This window comes from Mobula birostris, chromosome 32 (genome assembly GCF_030028105.1).
Source record: "Mobula birostris isolate sMobBir1 chromosome 32, sMobBir1.hap1, whole genome shotgun sequence".
In the NCBI taxonomy this organism is placed as follows: Eukaryota; Metazoa; Chordata; class Chondrichthyes; order Myliobatiformes; family Myliobatidae; genus Mobula; species Mobula birostris.
Genome location: NC_092401.1, coordinates 20,215,533 through 20,235,531, shown reverse-complemented (window position 1 = coordinate 20,235,531; position 19,999 = coordinate 20,215,533). Strand labels below are relative to the sequence as shown.

General features: G+C 46.9%; 1 protein-coding gene across 1 annotated transcript in view; it reads left to right on the top strand.

Moving 5' to 3' along the window:
• The window catches only part of notch3 (notch receptor 3), a 224,337-nt gene that overhangs the window by 168,058 nt on the left and 36,280 nt on the right, over positions 1-19,999 (top strand). Inside the window, exons 16-21 of the mRNA XM_072248347.1 lie at positions 2,902-3,021; positions 3,183-3,335; positions 7,153-7,381; positions 12,668-12,869; positions 16,093-16,246; positions 17,993-18,177. Of these exons, the coding sequence (XP_072104448.1) occupies positions 2,902-3,021; positions 3,183-3,335; positions 7,153-7,381; positions 12,668-12,869; positions 16,093-16,246; positions 17,993-18,177 (1,043 nt within the window). The remainder of the gene's footprint in view (positions 1-2,901; positions 3,022-3,182; positions 3,336-7,152; positions 7,382-12,667; positions 12,870-16,092; positions 16,247-17,992; positions 18,178-19,999) is intronic.

The window sequence follows — 19,999 nt, the reverse complement described above, 5'->3', positions numbered from 1 at the left end:
ATTTGGATGATGGAATTGATGGCTTCGTTGTAAAGTTAGCAGATGATGCGAAGATAGGTGGAGGCCAGGTAGTTTTGAAGAAGTAGAGAGGCTACAGAAGGACTTGGATAGATTAGGAAAATGGCAAAGAAGTAGCAGATGGAATACAGTATCGGGAAATATATAGTCATGCACTTTAGTAGAAGAAATGAAAGGGTTGGTTATTTTCTAATAGGTTTATGTATATTTAAGGCAGAGGTTGATAGACTCTATGATCAAAGAGTTAAAGAGCACTACAGCACAGAAACAGGCCCTTTGGCCTATCTAGTCTGTGCCAAACTATAATCTGCCTAGTCCCATTGACCGGAATCCAGCCCATACCCCTCCCAATCTTGTACCTATCCAAATTCTCTAAAATATTGAAATCCAACCTGCATCTATCATTTCCACTGGCATTGAAGTACTTCAATTAGTCTTCCGTAATTCAAGACTAGAAAACACCAAGCGTAGTTTAACAAAACTTTTATACAGCTAAAACGTGACCTCTGAATCTTATTGTTCCCGATGTCGAGTCTTGATCCCAAAGATCGACAGCCCCTTTCATTCCACAGAGGCTGCTCAGCCCACTGGGGTCCTCCAGCAGATTGTTCGTTGTTCTTAATTTCAGCACCTGCAGTCTCCTGTGCCTTCCTGCCTCTTATACTCAGTTGCCTGATTAATAAAAGCAAGCATGCCTATCAACACACACAAAATGCTGGAGGAACTTGGCAGGCCAGGCAGCATCTATGGAAAAGAGTAAACAGTCGACATTACGGGTCAAGACCTATCATCAGGACTAGGAAGCATGCCATATGCCTTCTTCAACACCCTATATACTTGTGCATCCACTTTTATGGAGTTAGGAACTTGGACCAACACCAATATCCCTCTGAACATCAATGCTATTAAAGGTCCTGCCACTTATTATACACTTTCTCCTTACATTTAATCTCCTGGAGTGCAACACCTCACTCTGAAACTCCAGAAGTAATTTGGGAGTATGGAATCACATTAAGATCATTGGGAGTTTACAGAGAGATGTTGGCTCACACCATTGGAGGGTGTATGGATTGAACCTGACACAATGGATATGTTCACAGAGATGGTACTGTTAAGATGCAGGTGTACAAGATGATGAGAGGCATAGATCGAGTGGAAAGCCAGAGACATTTTCTCAGGACAGAATGGCTAACACAAGGAAGCCTAACTTAAAGACTTTGAGAGGAAAATATAGGGGAGATGTCTGTCAGAGGCAGGTTTATTACACAGAAAGTGGCAGCCGCATGGAACGCACTGCCAGGCGTTGTGGTAGAAACAGGTACATTAGGGATATTTTAGAGATACTTAGGTAATGTACATGGATGAAAGGAAAATGGAGGGTGACATAGGAGGGAAGGTTTAGATTGAGACAGGGGCAGGTTAAAGTGTCGGCACAACATCATAGCCCATGCTATTCTAAGTTCTATGTTCATAAAACCATTGGATGGATTTATGGAGATAATCTTGTTTGCACCATAGGATGGGTTTATGGAGATGGTCCTGTTCAGATCATTGGATGGGTTTACGGAGATAATCCTGTTTGCACCATAGGATGAGTTTATGGAGATGGTCCTGTTCAGATCATTGGATGGGTTTACGGAGATAATCCTGTTCAGACCATCGGATGGGTTAATGGACATAGTTCTGTTCAGACCATTGGATGGGTTTATGGAAATAATCCTGTTTAGTCCATTGGATGGGTTAATGGACGTGGTTCCTTTCAGACCATTGGGTGGGTTAATGGACATGGTTCCATTCAGACCGTTGGATGGGTTAATGGACATGGTTCCGTTCAGACCATTGGGTGGGTTAATGGACATGGTTCTGTTCAGTCCATTGGATGGGTTAATGGACATGGTTCTGTTCAGACCATTGGATGGGTTAACGGATAGGGTTCCGTTCAGACCATTGGGTGGGTTAATGGACATGGTTCCGTTCAGACCATTGGATGGGTTAATGGCCTTTGTTCTGTTCAGACCATTGGATGGGTTAATGGACATGGTTCTGTTCAGACCATTGGATGGGTTAATGGCCTTTGTTCTGTTCAGACCATTGGGTGGGTTAATGGATATAGTCCTGTTCAGACCATTGGATGGGTTAATGGACATGGTTCCGTTCAGACCGTTGGATGGGTTAACGGACATGGTTCTGTTCAGACCATTGGATGGGTTAATGGACATGGTTCCGTTCAGATTGTTGGATGGGTTAATGGACGTGGTTCCTTTCAGACCATTGGGTGTGTTAATGGACATGGTTCCGTTCAGACCGTTGGATGGGTTAACGGACATGGTTCTGTTCAGACCATTGGATGGGTTAACGGACATGGTTCCGTTCAGACTATTGGGTGGGTTAACAGACACGGTTCCGTTCAGACCATTGGATGGGTTAACGGACATGGTCCCGTTCAGACCATTGGATGGGTTAATGGACATGGTTCCGTTCAGACCATTGGGTGGGTTAATGGACAGGGTTCCGTTCAGACCATTGGATGGGTTAATGGAGATAATCCTGTTCAGACCATTGGATGGGTTAATGGACATGGTTTCGTTCAGACCATTGGATGGGTTAACGGACAGGGTTCTGTTCAGACCACTGGGTGGATTTACAGAGAGAGCCCAATTCATGAGTTTGCGAAAATGAATCCTGTTAACACCACTGATTGGGCTTACAAAAAAAATGTCCTGCTGATGCTGTTGATGGGTTTGCAGAGAAAGAGAAAGAAATGGAGATTCCCACCAGTACCGTCTGAGGTGGGTTTAACAAGGCAGTCCTGTGAGAGCATCTACCCAGAGTCCCACAGACAAAAAAAAAGCCGGTGACATTTGTGCTTTCCTCTGTCTGCAGGTGAGAACTGTGAGAATGTGCTGGTTCCATGTTCCCCCAACCCCTGTGAAAACGGTGGCTTCTGTGACCACACTCTTGACTATGAGGACTTTGTGTGCACCTGTGCAGACGGCTGGCAAGGTAACGGGAACGCAGGAACCCTTCCCTGGCAGTGGGGGCTGGAGATAATAATTCTGTGTGTGGTGCTGGTGCATATGAGCATTTACTGATTAATGAAGAGTGATCCATGTTTTTATGGCTTCCTTTTTCCCTCCTTCCCACACACACACCCACGGCCCCAGGACACATCTGTCAAGTGGATGTTGACGAGTGTGCATCAAACCCTTGCAAGAACCGAGGCACTTGCACCAACACGCAGGGGAGCTATATTTGTACGTGTGGGCCGGGCTTTGCAGGTCATGACTGTGAGACCGATGTCAATGACTGTAACCCAAGTGAGTATTTATTAATGATCTAGCAATCAGTGCTCGCTGCTTGAGAGCTGTCGCAACAAGAGACGTTCCTTCTTGGTTTTGCTTCCCCTTTCTCAGTTGGTTCCTAAACCGAGGGAGAGAGAGAGAAACCCTATTCTGTCCCCAGATTAGGCTCCATCCTCCCCTGCTCAGTTCTTTTTACCTATCCTAACTTCCCCCCATGTCTGCTGGAGTTTTGTGCATCCTCACCCGTGATCTTGAAATCACTTCCCTCAGCTGCAGTAGAGTAGTGGTTAGTGTAATATTGCAGTGCCAGTGATTCAGTTCAATTCCCGCTGCTGTCTGCAAGCACTTTGTATATTCTCTGTGGCCCCGTGGGTTTCCTCCGAGTGTTCCGGCTTCCTACCGCATTCCAAAGACGTATGGGTTAGAAGATGTATTCACGAGGAACTCTGCAGATGCTGGAAATTCAAGCAACACACATCAAAGTTGCTGGTGAACACAGCAGGCCAGGTAGCGTCTCTAGGAAGAGGTACAGTCGACGTTTCGGGCCGAGACCCTTCGTCAGGACTAAATGAAGGAAGAGCCAGTAAGAGATTTGAAAGTGGGAGGGGGGGGAGATCCAAAATGATAGGAGAAGACAGGAGGGGGAGGGATGGAGCCAAGAGCCGGACAGTTGATTGGCAAAAGGGATATGAGAGGATCATGAGACAGGAGGCCTAGGGAGAAAGAAAAGGGGGAGGGGGGAAAACCCAGAGGATGGGCAAGGGGTATAGTGAGAGGGACAGAGGGAGAAAAAGGAGAGAGAGAGAAAGAATGTGTGTATATAAATAAATAACGGATGGGGTACAAGGGAGAGGTGGGGCATTAGCGGAAGTTAGAAAAGCCAATGTTCATGCTATCAAGTTGGAGGCTAGAAGATGAATTAGTTGCATGGTTGCGTTAGGGCAGAAGGGCCTGTTACTGTGGGGTATGTCTAAATAGGATAGTATAAAAGCCAGTAGCCACTCATTCAGCTGCTTGTGAAAAGCCATTCACCCCAAAACACAAAACCAGAATTCACCTGCCCCTTCTTGGCCGTTCCCAAGTATGGCCACTGGCCTTTCAGCCCTTCTCTGGCTCCGCCACCCCTCTGCTTGGAATATAGAGGTTGAAGGTGAGCTGGAAGTTGGGGTCCGACACGTGCAGCTCCCAGCTCTGCTGCATGACTCAGCACTGGACCCAATGCTGGAGGCAGGTTCGCCAAGCTGTGGCTGTGCCACATCTGCCCCTCAGCCTAATGATGGGGGTTAGTGCAAGAAGTCCATTACTTACTGGAAAATTACTTTCCATTAATTTTTAGTAGTTTGATGCTTTACATTGCATTTGTTTACTTTTTAAAACTTCTTTCAATCTTTTATTTGAGCAGTTTTTAATGGATATTGTTTAAAGGCCTTTAACTCCTTAAGCTATCCACATCAGCCACTTCTCTCCACCTTTGATCCCCCCCACCATGCACTGCCACTTTATGCTTATACTCCACAGCTCATACCTACACCGACACAGACACTGACCTACTGTGTTTCCATATACCCTGCTGCTACCTAGAGGAGACCCTCTTGCCAAGAGTAACTTGGTCTCTTTCTCATTTCCCGACGGATTCACCTTATTTTGTTTATTTGTTCTGAGATGTAGCACGGAACGAGCCCTTCTGGTCCAACAAGCCACACCATCCTCTTACTTAACACGAACCTAATCACCGGACAGCTTACAATGACCTGGATGAGGAAGTGGAGGGATGGGTTAGGAAGTTTGCTGATGACACAAAGGTTGGAGGTGTCGTGGATAGTGTGGAGGACTGTCAGAGGTTACAGCGGGACATGGATATGATGCAAATCTGGGCTGAGAATTGGCAGATGCAGTTCGAACCAGATAAGTGTGAAGTGGTTCAGTTTGCTAGGTCAAATATGATGGCAGAATATAGTATTAATGGTAAGACTCTTGGCAGTGTGGAGGATCAGAGGGATCTTGGGGTCCGAGCCCGTAGGACACTCAAAGCAGCTGCGCAGGTTGACTCTGTGGTTAAGAAGGCATATGGTATATTGGCCTTCATTAATTGTGGAATTGAATTTAGGAGCCAAGAGGTAATGTTGCAGCTATATAGGACCCCACTTGGAGTACTGTGCTCAGTTCTGGTCGCCTCACTACAGGAAGGACGTGGAAACCAAAGAAAGGGTGCAGAGGAGATTTACAAGGATGTTGCCTGGACTGGGGAGCATGCCTTATGAAAACAGGTTGAGTGAACTCGGCCTTTTCTCCTTGGAGCGACGGAGGATGAGAGGTGACCTGACAGATGTGTACAAGATGATGTGAGGCATTGATCGTGTGGATAGTCAGAGGCTTTTTCCCAGGGCTGAAGTGGCTGCCACAAGAGGGCACAGGTTTAAGGTGCTTGGGAGTAAGTACAGAGGAGATGTCAGGGGTAAGTTTTTTATGCAGAGAGTGGTGAGTGTGTGGAATGGGCTGCCAGCAACAGTGGTGGAGGCATATACTATAGGGTCTTTTAAGAGACTTTTGGATAGGCACATGGAGCTTAGAAAAATAGAGGGCTATGGGTAACCCTAGGTAATTTGTAAGGTAGGGACATGTTTGGCACAACTTTGTGGGCCGAAGGGCCTGTATTGTGCTGTAGGTTTTCTATGTTTCTGTGTTTCTATGACCAATTAATCCACTAACTGGTATGTCTTTAGACTGTGGGAGGAAACCAGAGCACTCAGAGAAAACCCACATGGTCATGGGATGAGTGTACAAACTGCTTGCAGACAGCGTTGGGATTGAACTCTGAACTTACGGAATGCCCCGAGCTGCAGTAGTACCGTGCCACTTGCTGTAGATACGATCAGTCTATGTACAGAAGTACATGTGTGGCCAGACCCAACAGTTACTTGTACACTGTGTTTTATAGGATTGCTTTATATTTATATTTATTTTGTTTCTTTATGCTGCATTGGATCCGGAGTAACGTTTTGTCCTCCTTTACACGCGTGGACAGAAGAATGACAATTATCGATCTTGAATCTTGAACAGCGGTGCGCTGTGAGTGGTCATCTGTGTGTTCTGGGGGCAGGGCCCTGGGATCTGAGCCCTGAGGCCTAACCACTGTGCTCAACTCACAGTCACAGTGAGGAGTTTGCTTTTCATCTGTACTGGCTCTGTGTAAGACTAACCAACCTCCATTGCCCTTCCCATTCCCTCTTGTCTGGCAAGCTTTCAGATACTTGTCCAGCTCTCTTTACAACTCAATCTATTTCTATATCGTTGGTAGCATTTTCCTGGCTCTATCAATTCCAACAAGCTTTCCTCGCGGCATTTTTTGGTTCTTCTACCAGTTACCTTCATTCTGCTTCCATTGGGTATTGATATGTTACCAAAATTAAGAGGTTCTCTCTGCCTTGACTCTTCTAAATTCTGCTCCAATCTCTAAGCGTCCTTATTGTTTACAAGAATGATAGTCCCTTCTTTGGTTAAGCAACATAACTAAGTTCCTTTATTCTTGGAATTATTTTCGTGAAACTTTTCTGACTCTTTCAAAGTTCCAAAATAGTGACAGACAGACTATGGGCAGGAGACAGCCACTAGCCTCTGAGCCGTCTCTGTCAATTAATAAGCTGATTTGTTTGTAATGTCATGTCCACATTCCTGGTAACCTTCCACACCCTCCCCCCCCATTTACCTCTTGATGATAGGAGCTTCCTGCATACAAGTAGGCTGCTGCACCTCATAATAACCTAAAAAGCTTGCCAAGTTTCTCTGGCTGAGATGAAGTGTGGACGTTAACTTTTCGTTCTTCTCGCCCCAGACCCCTGCGTGAACGGTGGTTCCTGCCTGGATGGCGTCAACTCGTTCGTTTGCAGCTGCCTGACAGGCTTCACGGGCACCAAGTGTGCCGACGAGGTCAACGAGTGCGAGAGCAGCCCGTGCCGCAATGGAGGCACCTGCACGGACTACGTCAACAGCTACACTTGCAGCTGCAAGGCCGGGTTCAATGGGCTTCACTGTGAGAACAATATTCAGGACTGCACAGAGAGGTCAGTGAGTCAAGCTGCTCCCGCTACCACACTACATGAGCTTGCCGCTAGCCCAAGTCTCCCAAAGCTGCGCTGCAAGCTGATATTACAGTAAGATTTGCAATTCCGGCATTCCCAGCACTTCAGAGCTCAAAAATAGACCCTTCAGCCCATCTAGTTTACTACTATTCTGCCTAGTCCCATTGACCTGCACCTGAACCATAGCCCTCCATAACCTCCCATCCATGAACTTATCCAAACTTCTCTTAAATTCTGAAAGGAAACCCACATCCAGCACTTCTGCTGGCAGCTCATTCCACACTCTCAACACCCTCTGAGTGAAGAAGATCCCCTCATGGTTCTCTTTAAATATTTCACCTTTCACCCTTAATCCATGACCTCTTGATCTCGTTTCAGCTAACCTCAGTGGAAAATTCTTGCACTTAATTTAGTATATCAAATCTCCCCTCATTCTCCTACCTCCAGACCTATTCACCCTTTCCCTATAACTCTGGTCCTCAAATTCCGGCAACATCCTTATAAGTTATCTCTGTACTCTTTCGATCTTGTTGATATCTTTACAGTAGGTAGGTGACCAGATCTGCGCACGATACTCCACAGTTACTCCTCGGCAACATTTAACATAACATCCCAACTCCTGTATTCAATACTTTGATTGATAAAGGCCAAAAGCTCACTACACAACACCACTTTCCTGTGATGTCACTTTCAAGAGATTATGGATCTGTATTGCCAGACCCCTCGTTTTTCTGCTCTCCTCAGTGGCCTACCTTGACCTTTGGTACCTAACCAAGGTTATTGGATGTTACTGGACATACTGGATTTGGTTATTACTGTCACGAGTTCCAAGATACAGTGAAAAGCTTTGGCTTGCGTGCCATCCCAATAGATCCATCCATACACAGGTACACCAAGGCTGTAATACAGAATGAGGAATGCAGCGAGTGTCGCCATTACAGAGCAGATGCAGTGCAGGAAGACAAATACATTTCAAAGGCCACCACCAGGTAGATCAGAAGGTCATCTTCCAGCCAAAGTCAAGTTTATTGTCATATGCACAAGTACATGTATGAACAGGTGCAATGAAAAGCTTACTACCCGGTGCCAGTAAAGGAGCATTCACAAATAAATTATGAACAAGTTGTACAGGAAAGAACACAATGTCCATTTTAGTGCTAACTGATCACCATGGTTATAGTCATAGACATACTTTATTGATCCCGAGGGAAATTGGTTTTCGTTCCAGTTGCACCATAAATAATTAAATAGTAATAAAACCATAAATAATTAAATAGTAATATGTAAATTATACCAGGAAGTGTCCAGGACCAGCCTATTGGCTCAGGGTGTCTGACCCTCCAAGGGAGGAGTTGTAAAGTTTGATGGCCACAGGCAGGAATGACTTCCTATGACGCTCAGTGTTGCATCTAGTTTTGCTAAACTGTAGCGGTTATCACTGTACTGGTAGTTTCAAGAACTGAATGGTTGAAGGGAAGCGGCTGTTGTTGACCTGATGGGGTGGGTCTTCAGGCTGCTGTATCTCCCACTTGATGGCAGCAGCAAGAAAAAGTCATGGCCTGGATGGTGGAGATGTTGCCTTCTCGAGGAAGCGCCTGCTGTAGAGACGACTAATGGTGGAGAGGGGATGTTTCCATGATAAATTGGGCCGTGTCCACTACTCCCTGCAGCTTCTTGCATTCCTGTGCATTCAAGTTGCTGCAGCCAGATGGGATACTTCCAACACTACATCTCTAGAAGGTTGTTAGAGCATTTGGTGACAAGCCGAACCTTCTTAGCCTCCTAAGAAAGTAAAGAAGTTGGAGCACCTTCCTTGTGACAGCATCTGTGTGCTGGGGGCGAAGCAGGTCACCTGACTTCTCATATATTTAGCCATTGAGAGGTCTGTTCAAGAGCCTGATAACAGTGGGATAGAAGACGACCTTGAGCTTGATGGTCCATATTCTTAAATTTTAGTATCTCCTGCCCAATGGGAGGGAGGAGAGAAGGAATGACCTGGCTGGGAGGGCCCCTTGATTACCTCGGCTGGTTTCCTGAGGCAGTGAGGTGTGTAATTGGAGTCAGCGGAGGGGAGGCTGCTTTGCAGCATGGACTGGGCTGTGTTCACAACTCTCTGCAGTTCGAATGGATGATAATGCTACTCCTGAGTTTGGCAACACGTTTATATTTCACTTTTTTTTTCCAAGTGAGTTCAACAGGATTGGGAAATAGAAGGCAGTAAATTTAAGCCTGCAAGTTTTGGCTTGTACGTTTCAGCTTTGTCAAGGCTGTCGTGTTCTGATGAGCCAAGTAGATCTGTTGACGCAACAGGGTTTTAATTCTCACAAGCTGACAGATAGGGGATCCCTGCTGAGAAAATCTCCCTGAGCTCGAAGTATGTTTGGCTCAAGAGTTGAGGAGTGACAGGGTAGTGCAGCGGCTCGCGCAACGCTGCCCAGTGCCGGCGACTTGGGTTCAATTCTCGCCATTCTCTGTGAGGAGTTTGTACGTTCTCCACATGATTGCTTGAGTTTATTCTGGTTGCTCCAGTTTTCTCCCACGTCCCGAAGGCATACTGGTTAATTGGTGTTTGGGCGCCATGGGCTCATTGGGCTGGAAAGGCCTGTTCACATGTTTTTATCTCTGAATAAAAAGAAATATGTCAAATTTTACTAAGTACAAATATAGCTGCAGGTGGTTAAGTACAATTTCAATGTACAATGGCTAAATTAAATATCTTGAAATGTAGATGAGTGGTTCTGAAGAATTATTGATAAAAGCAAACAACTCACTGGGACAAAGAGATTCCCATGGATTGTCTAAAGACTCCAAACATTCAAAATATCCTGGCTCAGTCAAAGTATTGTGAGGTGCACAAGCATTCTATGTGAAAGAAGACACATTTCAATGGATGCATTTTAATACTGGGTTCATACTCCGTAATTCATCCCAGCACTTAGAAGGGTGAGGTGATATCAATTCATGTGCCCTGGGATGTCTGTGAAACTTTAGTTATAGACTGAATAAACCTGCCTAGAACCATGTTTGATTGGGACATTGCCAATTAAATATATCACACGATAAAAGATATTGAACAAGGCCTTGGCTTAATAAATAAGCTCCTATCTTAATCAAGATCAGTTCAAACTGCTGAAAGATTCACTTAGTTTTAAACGAAACTCATTAACTCTTTAGGTTGCACAATTCCTTAGTTAATTTTCACATCTTCAAAATCCACAACTTGTATTTTAAGTATTACTCATTCTGTAAGAACCCGACCAGTATTCAGTGAAGCAGTTCCTTCTCAGGGACTGGTGATCTTCCTCATTTGCTGGTCCTCGGAGTTATTGCTGTTGGTCATCTCATGAGGCGGCTTTCCATACGTTTCTTCGTGCGATCATTTGAGTCGAGTATGATGTGTGTTGTCTATTAGCGGGTCTTCAGGTGGCTGGAGAGGCAGATCTGTATTCCACATGTTCTGCTGCCGTGTGGGCAAGAGTAAATGATGCCTGTGGCTAGTGGTTGGGTCTTCTGGGTATTCAGTCACTCCTTTCGCAGCTGCTCTTTGTTCTCTGCGGCACAGCAGGGGTTATTCACATGAAGCAAAGTTCCCTCTTGCTCAGATTTCCTCCAGGTCTATCCACGCCCTCCCAGTTTTTAGATTTAATGTTCTTTGCACATCCATTTCAGCTACTACTTTGATCAAATTATGTACCTCCTATACCTAATAAAGTGGCCACTGAGTGTATGTTTGTGGTCTTCTGCTGCTGTAGCCCGTCCACTTCAACGTTCAACGTGTTGTGTGTTCAGAGATGCTCTTCTGCACGTCCCTGTTGTAATGTGTGGGTATTTGAGATGTAGTCGCCTTCCTGTCAACTTCAACCAGTCTGGCCATTCTCCTCTGACCTCCCTCATTAACAAGGTGTTTTCCCCCAGAGAACTGCCACTCACTGGATGTCTTTTGTTCTTCACACCATTCTCTGTAAACAGTAGAGACTGTCCTGCGTGAAAATCCCAGAGCATCAGCGGTTCCTGAGATACTCAAACCACCCTGTCTGGCACCAACAAACACTACACAATCAAAGTCACTTAGATCATATTTCTTTCCTCTTCTGCTGCTTGGTCTGAACAACAGCTGAACCTCTTGACCATGTCTGCATGCTTTTATGCATTGAGTTGCTGCCACGTGATTGGCTGATTAGATATTCCCATTAACGAGCAGGTGTACAGGTGTACCTAATAAAGTGGCCACTGAGTGTAAAGCTGTCCCATCTGACAGGCTGCCTCAGCTCTGCTCCTGCACTGAGTCTAACCAAGAGGGGTGCCAGAAGGAAATGATAGGCAGGTGAGGAGAAAAGAAGAGAAGGTGTAAGAGGGGAGCCAGGATGGGGAATGGAAAAAGAGAAAAGGGGGAGGAGGGGAGAGTATGCCTCACTTATACCTTCTGGGTGAGTTGCCAATTCCAGCCTGTTCTTGTTGAAGAGAGCAGTTAACTGAATCAGTGCACGCTGCTACAGTTAATCAAACTAACATTGTAGACTTTGTTCAGGCAAAACATTTTCAACAAGGACTTAGTCTAGACACCTATCTCCAGTGGGCTAATAAATTGTGCACTAGATTAGGTTATCCCAGCTCAAGGTCATGATCAGACAATCTTCTTGCATGGTGATGTCGAAAGGATGTGCTGGTTTGGAGAGGAGGCTCACGGTAAGGATATTGGGAATGAAATAGGAGGAGCATTTGCTGGCTCTGGGCCTGTAATCGCTGGAGTTTAGAAGAACAAGGGGGAGTCTCATTGAAAGGTACCCTGTGTTGAAAGGCCTAGACAGGGTGGGCATGGAGAGGAGACTTCCTGTAGTGAGGGAGTCTAGGGCCGGAGAATACAGACGCAGAATACAGGCACATCCTTTTAGAACGGAGATGAGGAGGAATCTCTTTAGCCAAGGGATGGTGAATCTCTGAAACTGATTGTCATGGAGGCCAAGTGATTAGGTACATTTAAATTGGAGGTTGAAAGGTACTTGACTAGTCAGGGATTCAAAGGTTATGGGGAGAAGGCAAGAGAATGGTGCAGAAGTCTCGGTGGATGCAATGTCCTAATTGTTCTCCAATATTTTATGGGCTACTATTTTTCAGCAGGTGCAGCAGAACATCCTGCTGGATATTCGCTGGGACCTCCCAGCGGTTACTGAGAGGGTCTGATGTGACCACCATGGCATGAAAAACCCTGACTGTGGTCAGAACTGCTTCACATCAGAGGGCAAATGTTAATTTTACAATTTATTTCAGCTCCTGCTTCAATGGAGGGACCTGCGTAGACGGTATTAACATGTACACCTGCTACTGCCGCTCGGGCTTCACCGGTTCCAACTGCCAGCGCGACGTTGACGAATGTTACTCCCAGCCGTGCCTGAATGGTGGGGTGTGCATCGATGGGCTGGAGTCTTACAGGTGTACTTGTCCCCACGGTTACACAGGGGACCGGTGTCAGGTGAGCTTTGTTTAAAGTTGTATCTCTTGTGTAGTTCCATATCTCCTCTGTATATCCATTTTTACTTGATTGTTCTCTTCCCCCTCTCCCTGGCTCCCTGTCTCTCTCTCTCCCAGTCACTCCATCTCTCTCTCTCTCTCTCCCAGTCACTCCATCTCTCTCTTTCTCTCTCCCCGTCTCTCCTCCTCTCTTTCTCCATCTCTCTCTCTCCCCGTCTCTCCATCTCTCTCTCTCCGTCTCTCTCTCTCTCTCTCACACCGTCTCTCTCTCTCTCCCAGTCACTCCATCTCTCTCTTTCGCTCTCTCCATCTCTCTCTCTCTCTCTGTCTCCCCATGTCCCTGTCTCTCTCTCCGTCTCTCTATCGTTGCCTTTCTCTTTGCGTTCCTCCCTGTCTGTCTCTCTCCTCGCCTCTTCTTCTTCTTCACCATCCCTTTACGTGCTCTCTTTCTCTCTCTCTTCTCCTTCGCGCTGTCCCTTTATTTCCCTGTCTCCCCGCCCACCCGCCTTCCTTTTTCCTGTATACTCTCCTGCCTTCTCTGACATCCAGGACTCCCATTCTACACACCCTGCGATAACTAACTGTGCATAATGACTAACCCAGTACTTACAGTCTGACTGCACCCACTAACGGTAGTGAAATTGGAATTGGTAATTTTTTATTGTCACATGTACTGAGATACAGTGAGAAACTTGTCTTGCACACTGCTGATACAAATCAGATCATTACACAGTTCATTGAGGCAGAACAAGGTAAAACAGTAACTGAATGCAGAAGAAAGTGTAGCAGCTACAGCAACATTCCAGCGCAGGTAGGTTGTGAAGTAGAGAGTCCATCTTGTCCTGGGAAGCCATTCAATAGTCTTATAACAGCCTGGCAGAGACCGTCCTTGAGCCTAGTCCTACATGCTGTCAGGTTTCAGGATCAGAATCAGGTTGATTATCATTGACATACAGTATGTTGGGAAATTCGAGCAACACACACAAAATGCTGGAGGAACTCAGCAGGCCAGGCAACATCTATGGGAAAGAGTAAACAGTCGACGTTTTGGGCCGACACCCTTCATCAGGACTGGAGAACAAAAAAGATAAGTTGGAGTAAGAAGGTGGGAGGAGGGGAGAAGAAATACAAGGTAGTAGGTGATGGGTGAGACTGGGAGAGGGGGAGAGGTGAAGTAAAGAGCTGGGAAGTCGATTGGTGACAGAGATACAAGGGTGGAGAAGGCGGAATCTGATGGGAGAGGACAGAAGGCCATGGAAGAAAAGGAAGGGGGAGGGTCACCAGAGGGAGGTGATGGACAGGTAAGGAGATAAGGTGAGAGAGGTAAATGGGAATGAGGAATGGTGGAGGGAGGGAACGTCGACTCAGACCATGAGAGGCTTGCATTGGGCATTTTCATGCCTTACAAGGCGCAGATTGGAAGTCTGTGTGGGGCGCCACTCCTCGCACAGACTAGAACAATGTGTGATTAAGTGCCTTGCTCAAGGACACAAACACGCCGCCACAGCTGAGGCTCGAACTAGCGATCTTCAAATCACTAGACGAACACCTTAACCACTTTGCCACGTGCCCAACACAAGGGGGGGGCATTACCGGATCTTCAAATCACTAGACGAACACCTTAACCACTTGGCCACGTGCCCAACACAAGGGGGGGCATTACTGGAAGTTTGAGAAGTCAATGTTCATGCCATCAGGTTGGAGACTACCCAGATGGAATATAAGGTGTGGTTTCTCCAGCCTGAGTGTGTTCTCATCGTGACAGTAGAGGAGGCCATGGACTGACATGTCAGAATGGGAACGGGAATTAGAATTAAAATGGATCGCCACCTGGGAGATCCTGGTTTTTTGATAAACGGAGCACAGGTGCTCGGTGAAGCGGTCTCCCAGTGTAGATCAGCTCTGGTACAGGGGGCTTTACCGGGAGCACCAGATAACAGCAGATGACCCCAACACACTCAGGGGTGAAGTGTTGCCTCACCTGGAAGGACTGTTTGGGGCCCTGAATGGTAGTGAGGGAGGAGGTGTGGAGGCAGGTGTAGCACTTATTCTGCTTGCAGGGATAAGTGCCAGGAGGGAGATCAGTGGGGAGGGATGAGTGGACAAGGGAGTCGCATAGGGAGCAATCCCTGTGGAAAGCAGGAAGTGCAGGGCAGAGAAAGATGTGGTTGATGGTGGAACCCACTTGGAGGTGACGGAAGTTACGCAGAATTATGTGCTGGACACAGAGGTGAGGCGGGGTAGTAGGTGAGGACAAGAGGAACACTATCCCTGGTGGGGTGGCGGGAGGATGAGGTGAGGGCAGACGTGCACAAAATGGAAGCGATGCAGGTGAGGGCAGCGTTGACGGTGAAGGAAGGGAAGCCCCTTTCTTTGAAGAAGGAGGACATCTCCTTAGTTCTGGAATGAAAAGCCTCATCTTGAGAGCTTGTATATATAAAAATAAACAAGTTGTTTGAAGAGGACAACAATGGTGAGGCAGTGTTCATGGGTTCACGGACCATTCAGAAATCTGATGGCGGAGGGGCATAAAACAGTAAATGTGTGCTTCAGGCCCCTGAACCTCCTCTCTGGTGATAGTAATGAGAAGAGGGCTGTGGTGGGGCTCCTTAGTGACGGGTGCCTCCCTATTGAGGCATCGCCTGTTGAAGGTGTCCTTGATGGTGGGGAGGCAAGTGCCCATGATGCGAGCTGGCTGGAGTTTACAATGCTCTGCAGATCTCTCCGATCCTCTGCAGTGGCCCCTCCATCTCAGACGGTGATGCAACCAGTTACAATGCTCTGTATGGTACCTCTGAAAAGATCTGCTGGTTACCAAATCTCCTCAAACTCCTAATGAAGCATAGCCGCTGGCGCATCTTCTTCATAAGTGCATCAATATGTGGGCCTAGGATCATTTTAGATGTTGAGACTGCCTTGTGGGAGAGGGGACAAGAGAGAATGTCTCGGGTGGGTATGTGCCTTTGATTATGTTGGCTGCTTTACCGAGGCAGTGAAAAGCGCAGACAGGGTCCATGTGTGCACATTGCGTGTCTCCAGCTTTGTTGTCAGGGTGGAGTTGTGTGGAATGGATTCTCCCTCTTGAGGACACCAGACAGTGAAGCTCGACGAGCCTCTCTCTGTCCCAGTTCATCTCGAGCTCACAGGGTGACAGTGCGCTGCCTCGGGGAGATTTGCTCTGACAGGAATACTTGATGGGGCTGGTCTCCCTCTCCGCCCAGCAGGTGACGACGGATTGGTGCAGCAAGTTCCCCTGCAAGAACGGCGGGCAGTGTCGCGCGACGAGGCAGTCCTTCACCTGCGACTGTGTGAGCGGTTGGACCGGACGCTACTGCGACATCCCCAGCATGTCCTGCGAAGTGGCTGCAGCACAGAGAGGTGAGGGAGCCTGCACTGTGGTGTCCCCCGGGCTGTGACAGCCACTCGAGCTGTATGGAGAAGCATGAAGAATTGTGCTTTGATGAATCTGCGCCAATGAGTCACACAGAAATTGGAGGTGTCAGATAGTGGTTTTAACATGGTAGAAGTTGCAGACTGCGCTAAACCAATCCCAAACCTGTGGGCAGTTCAAAGTTTAAAATTCAAAAATAATAGTCGGTAATAATTATTAATAAAAAAAAGTACAAATCTGTCACCGTATATCACCCTGAGATTCATTTTCTTGCAGGCATTTACAGTAGAACAAAGAAATAAACTAGAATCAGTGAAAAACTACATACAAAAACTAACAAACAACCAATGTGAAAAAGAATTTAAATAAATAGATAGATAAATAATACTGAGAACATGGGTTGTAGAGTCCTTGAAACTGGGTCTCTGGGCGACGATACATTGTGGAATAGGTTCAATGTGGAGGTGCGTAAAGTTATCCATGCTGGTTCTACATCCTTTATGAACCAATGTGGATAACTTCCTTCAAACCCTTTCATTTCGAGGGTTCTGAGGAAGTTAGTGCTAATGTTGAAAACTAAATTGGTAAGCACTCTAACTGTCCCTGGGACCATGTTGGTTTTCCTCATTGTGGCTTTTCTCCCACCCCCCCCACCCCATTTCCTAAAGGTGGGTAGGTCGGTAAATGAATTGGCCTCTGTAAACTGACTCCAAGGATTGGGATTGCCCTGTGCACTGGCCTGAAGTGATGACCTTGGCTCTATAAGGTCACGGGGGAACATCATGCACCAGGACAAAACAGCCTGCATGATCATCGCAGTCACTGCTTGCATTTGATGGTAGCACCACTGCATCCACAAAATCCGTAGAGTTATTCAAGAAGAAAATATGCCGTGTGTTCTGAATCTCCTGTTCACAGACTGGCTCCATTCCCGCTTAGTTTGTATGAAGCTTTTAGTCCATAAGTCATTGAAACAGAGTTAGGCCATTCGGCCCATTGAGTCTGCTCTGCCATTCGATCATGGCTGATTTATTTTCCCCATTCTCCCCGTAACCTTTGACAGCCTTATGAATCAAGAACCTATCATCCTCTGCTTTAAATATGATTTGGCCCCTACAGCTGTCTGTGGCAATGAATTCCAGATTCATCGCCGTCTGGCCTGCGAAATTCCTCCTTATCTCCTTTCCAAAAGGATGTCCTTCCACTCTGAGGCTGGTATTAGATTCTCCTGCTATTGAAAACCTCCTCACCATGTCAACTCTGTCTAGACCGTTCAATATTTGAGATCCCCCACCCCATTCGTCTAAACTCCCATCATGTACAGGGCCATCAAACCTCCTCGTACATTAACCCTTTCATTATTCCCAGGGTAATTCTTGTAAACCTCTGGACGCTCTCCAACGTCAGCACATCCTTTCTCGGATATGGGGCCGAAAGTGGAACATGAAACATTACAGAACAGACCCTTTGGTTAATGTAATTTGGGGCCGAGCACGGTGCCAGTTTAAGCTAATCTCTTCAGCCTACACCTGAACCATTCTCTGCATTTTATGTGCTGAACCAAAAGCTTCTTGAACTCCCCTGGTTGCATCTGCCTCCACTGGTACCCTCTCCAGGCCCCAGCACCTTCAGTGCAAAAACATTGCTCCGTGTATCCTCCATTTTTTTTTGAATTTTGTGATACAGGAACAAATGCCTTCAGTTCTCACTTTGAAACGTGCTTTTCACTAAAGGAGTGGCCGTCACCCAGCTTTGCCATCACGGTGGGTCATGCTTCAGCGCTGGCAGCACTCATTACTGCGTCTGTCCCAAGACCTACACCGGCAGCTACTGTGAGATCGAGGTGGACCAGTGTGCCTCCAATCCGTGTCACAACGGCGCCACCTGCAGGAGCTACATCGGAGGCTACCGATGTGAGGTGAGCAACAGGCAGCTTGCTGCTCTCTCCTCTTCCACCGCGGCTATTACTGCTCCCCGTCTCACACCGGGAATACTGCGTTCCGTTCTGGCCGCCCCACTGCAGGGCGGAGGTGGAAGCTTTAGAGAGGGTGCAGAGGAGGTTTACCAGGATGCTGCCTGCATTAGAGAGCATGTCTTATGACAAAAAGATCTAGTGAGCTGGGATTTTCTCTTTGGAGTGAAGGAGGGTTGGAGATGATGAGAGGGATAGATCACGTGGATAACCAGAGACTTTTTTTCTGGGGCAGAAATGGCTCATATTGGAGGGGGGGCATAAATTTAAGGTGATTGGAGGGATGTCAGAGGTGAGTTTTTTTACACAGAGTGGTGGGTGTGTGGAATGCCCTACCAGGGGTGGTGGTAGAGCTAGAAACATTATGGTTATTTAAGAAACTCTTCGACAGGCACATGGATGATAGGGAAATGGAGAGCTGTGTAGGGGGGAAGAGTTGGGTTGATTTTAGAGTACATTAGAAGTTCGGCACAACATTGTGGGTTGAAGAGACTGTACTTATCATGTGACCTCACTGGTGGGAAAATTACATCATGTGACGTAATTACATCATGTTCATAAGACAATCACAAGATACCCATGGGGTATGTAACAGTGGTTCGAAGAGACTGTACTCTGCTGTTGTGTTCGATGTCCTGTTGCATTTGCACGGCTTTCATTCTTTTGCTTTCTTGCACGTATCTTCCGTATAAATTGTAGAGCAAGTCAAGCAGCAACCTTTTCCTGGAGAGAAAAGGGAAAAGATTTGTTTTGAATTGAACGTTGCTGAACCCAAACTAGACTCTATTGTCAGAGGCTGATCCTATTAAATTCCTTCTTCTTCAGCCCTTTACCTTTTCCCCCTGTCACCTCCTGGTTTCCCACTTCAGTCCCTCTCCCCCGCCCGTCCGCCTTGCCCCTCACCTGCCCATCTTGTACTCCTTCCCCTTCCCCCCGCCTTAATTCTGCTTTCGTCCCCCTTCCTTTCCAGTCTTGATGGAGGGTCTTGCATTGAAACGATGACTGTCTATTCCTCCCTGTAGATGCTGCCTGACCTGCTGTGTTCCTCCAGCATTTTGTTTGTGTTAATCTGGATTTCTGGCACCTTCAGAATATCTTGAGTTTAAGGATTGTATTGAATGGAATTTTGCTGAGCCCAACCTAGACCACAGGTGTTAGAGTTTAGTTTGCATACAGAACAGGGCACCCATCAGACCAGTGAGTGGAGTGTCACTTGAATCATATGGAAAAGCTGGGCACTTAGAAGCATCATTAGTTGCACCATTCTGAAGTATCACCATCAAGTCCTCCTATCTCGAGTTACCGTTGATCAGAAGCTCAGTTGGGGTGGCAGTAGTGTATTACTGTGTGCTATTACAGTGCCAGTGTCCTGGGGTCAGTTCCACCAGTGTCTGTAAGGAGTTTTCAAGTTCTCCCTGTGACCATGTGCGTTTCCTCCAGGGGCTTCAGTTTCCTCCCACACTCCACGGACTTGCAGGCCAGTAGGTTAACTGGTTACTTGGACGTAATTGGACGTGCTCAGCTGGAAAGACCTGCTTCCATGCTAAACCTCTAAATGGAACTAAAATGCAGTTGCTGTGGGTCCAAGAACGTGCCCTGGGGTTGGGAATCCTCCAGTGAGTGGCTCTGCAAAGCCTTTCCAGCACCTACAACGCACAGGGCAGAATGTGATGGGATCCTCCCACTTGCCTGGATGAGTGCAGTTCCCCATTATCCAGAACAAGGCAGCCTGCTGAACCAGCCGTCATCCTAAAAATATGAATGAGTA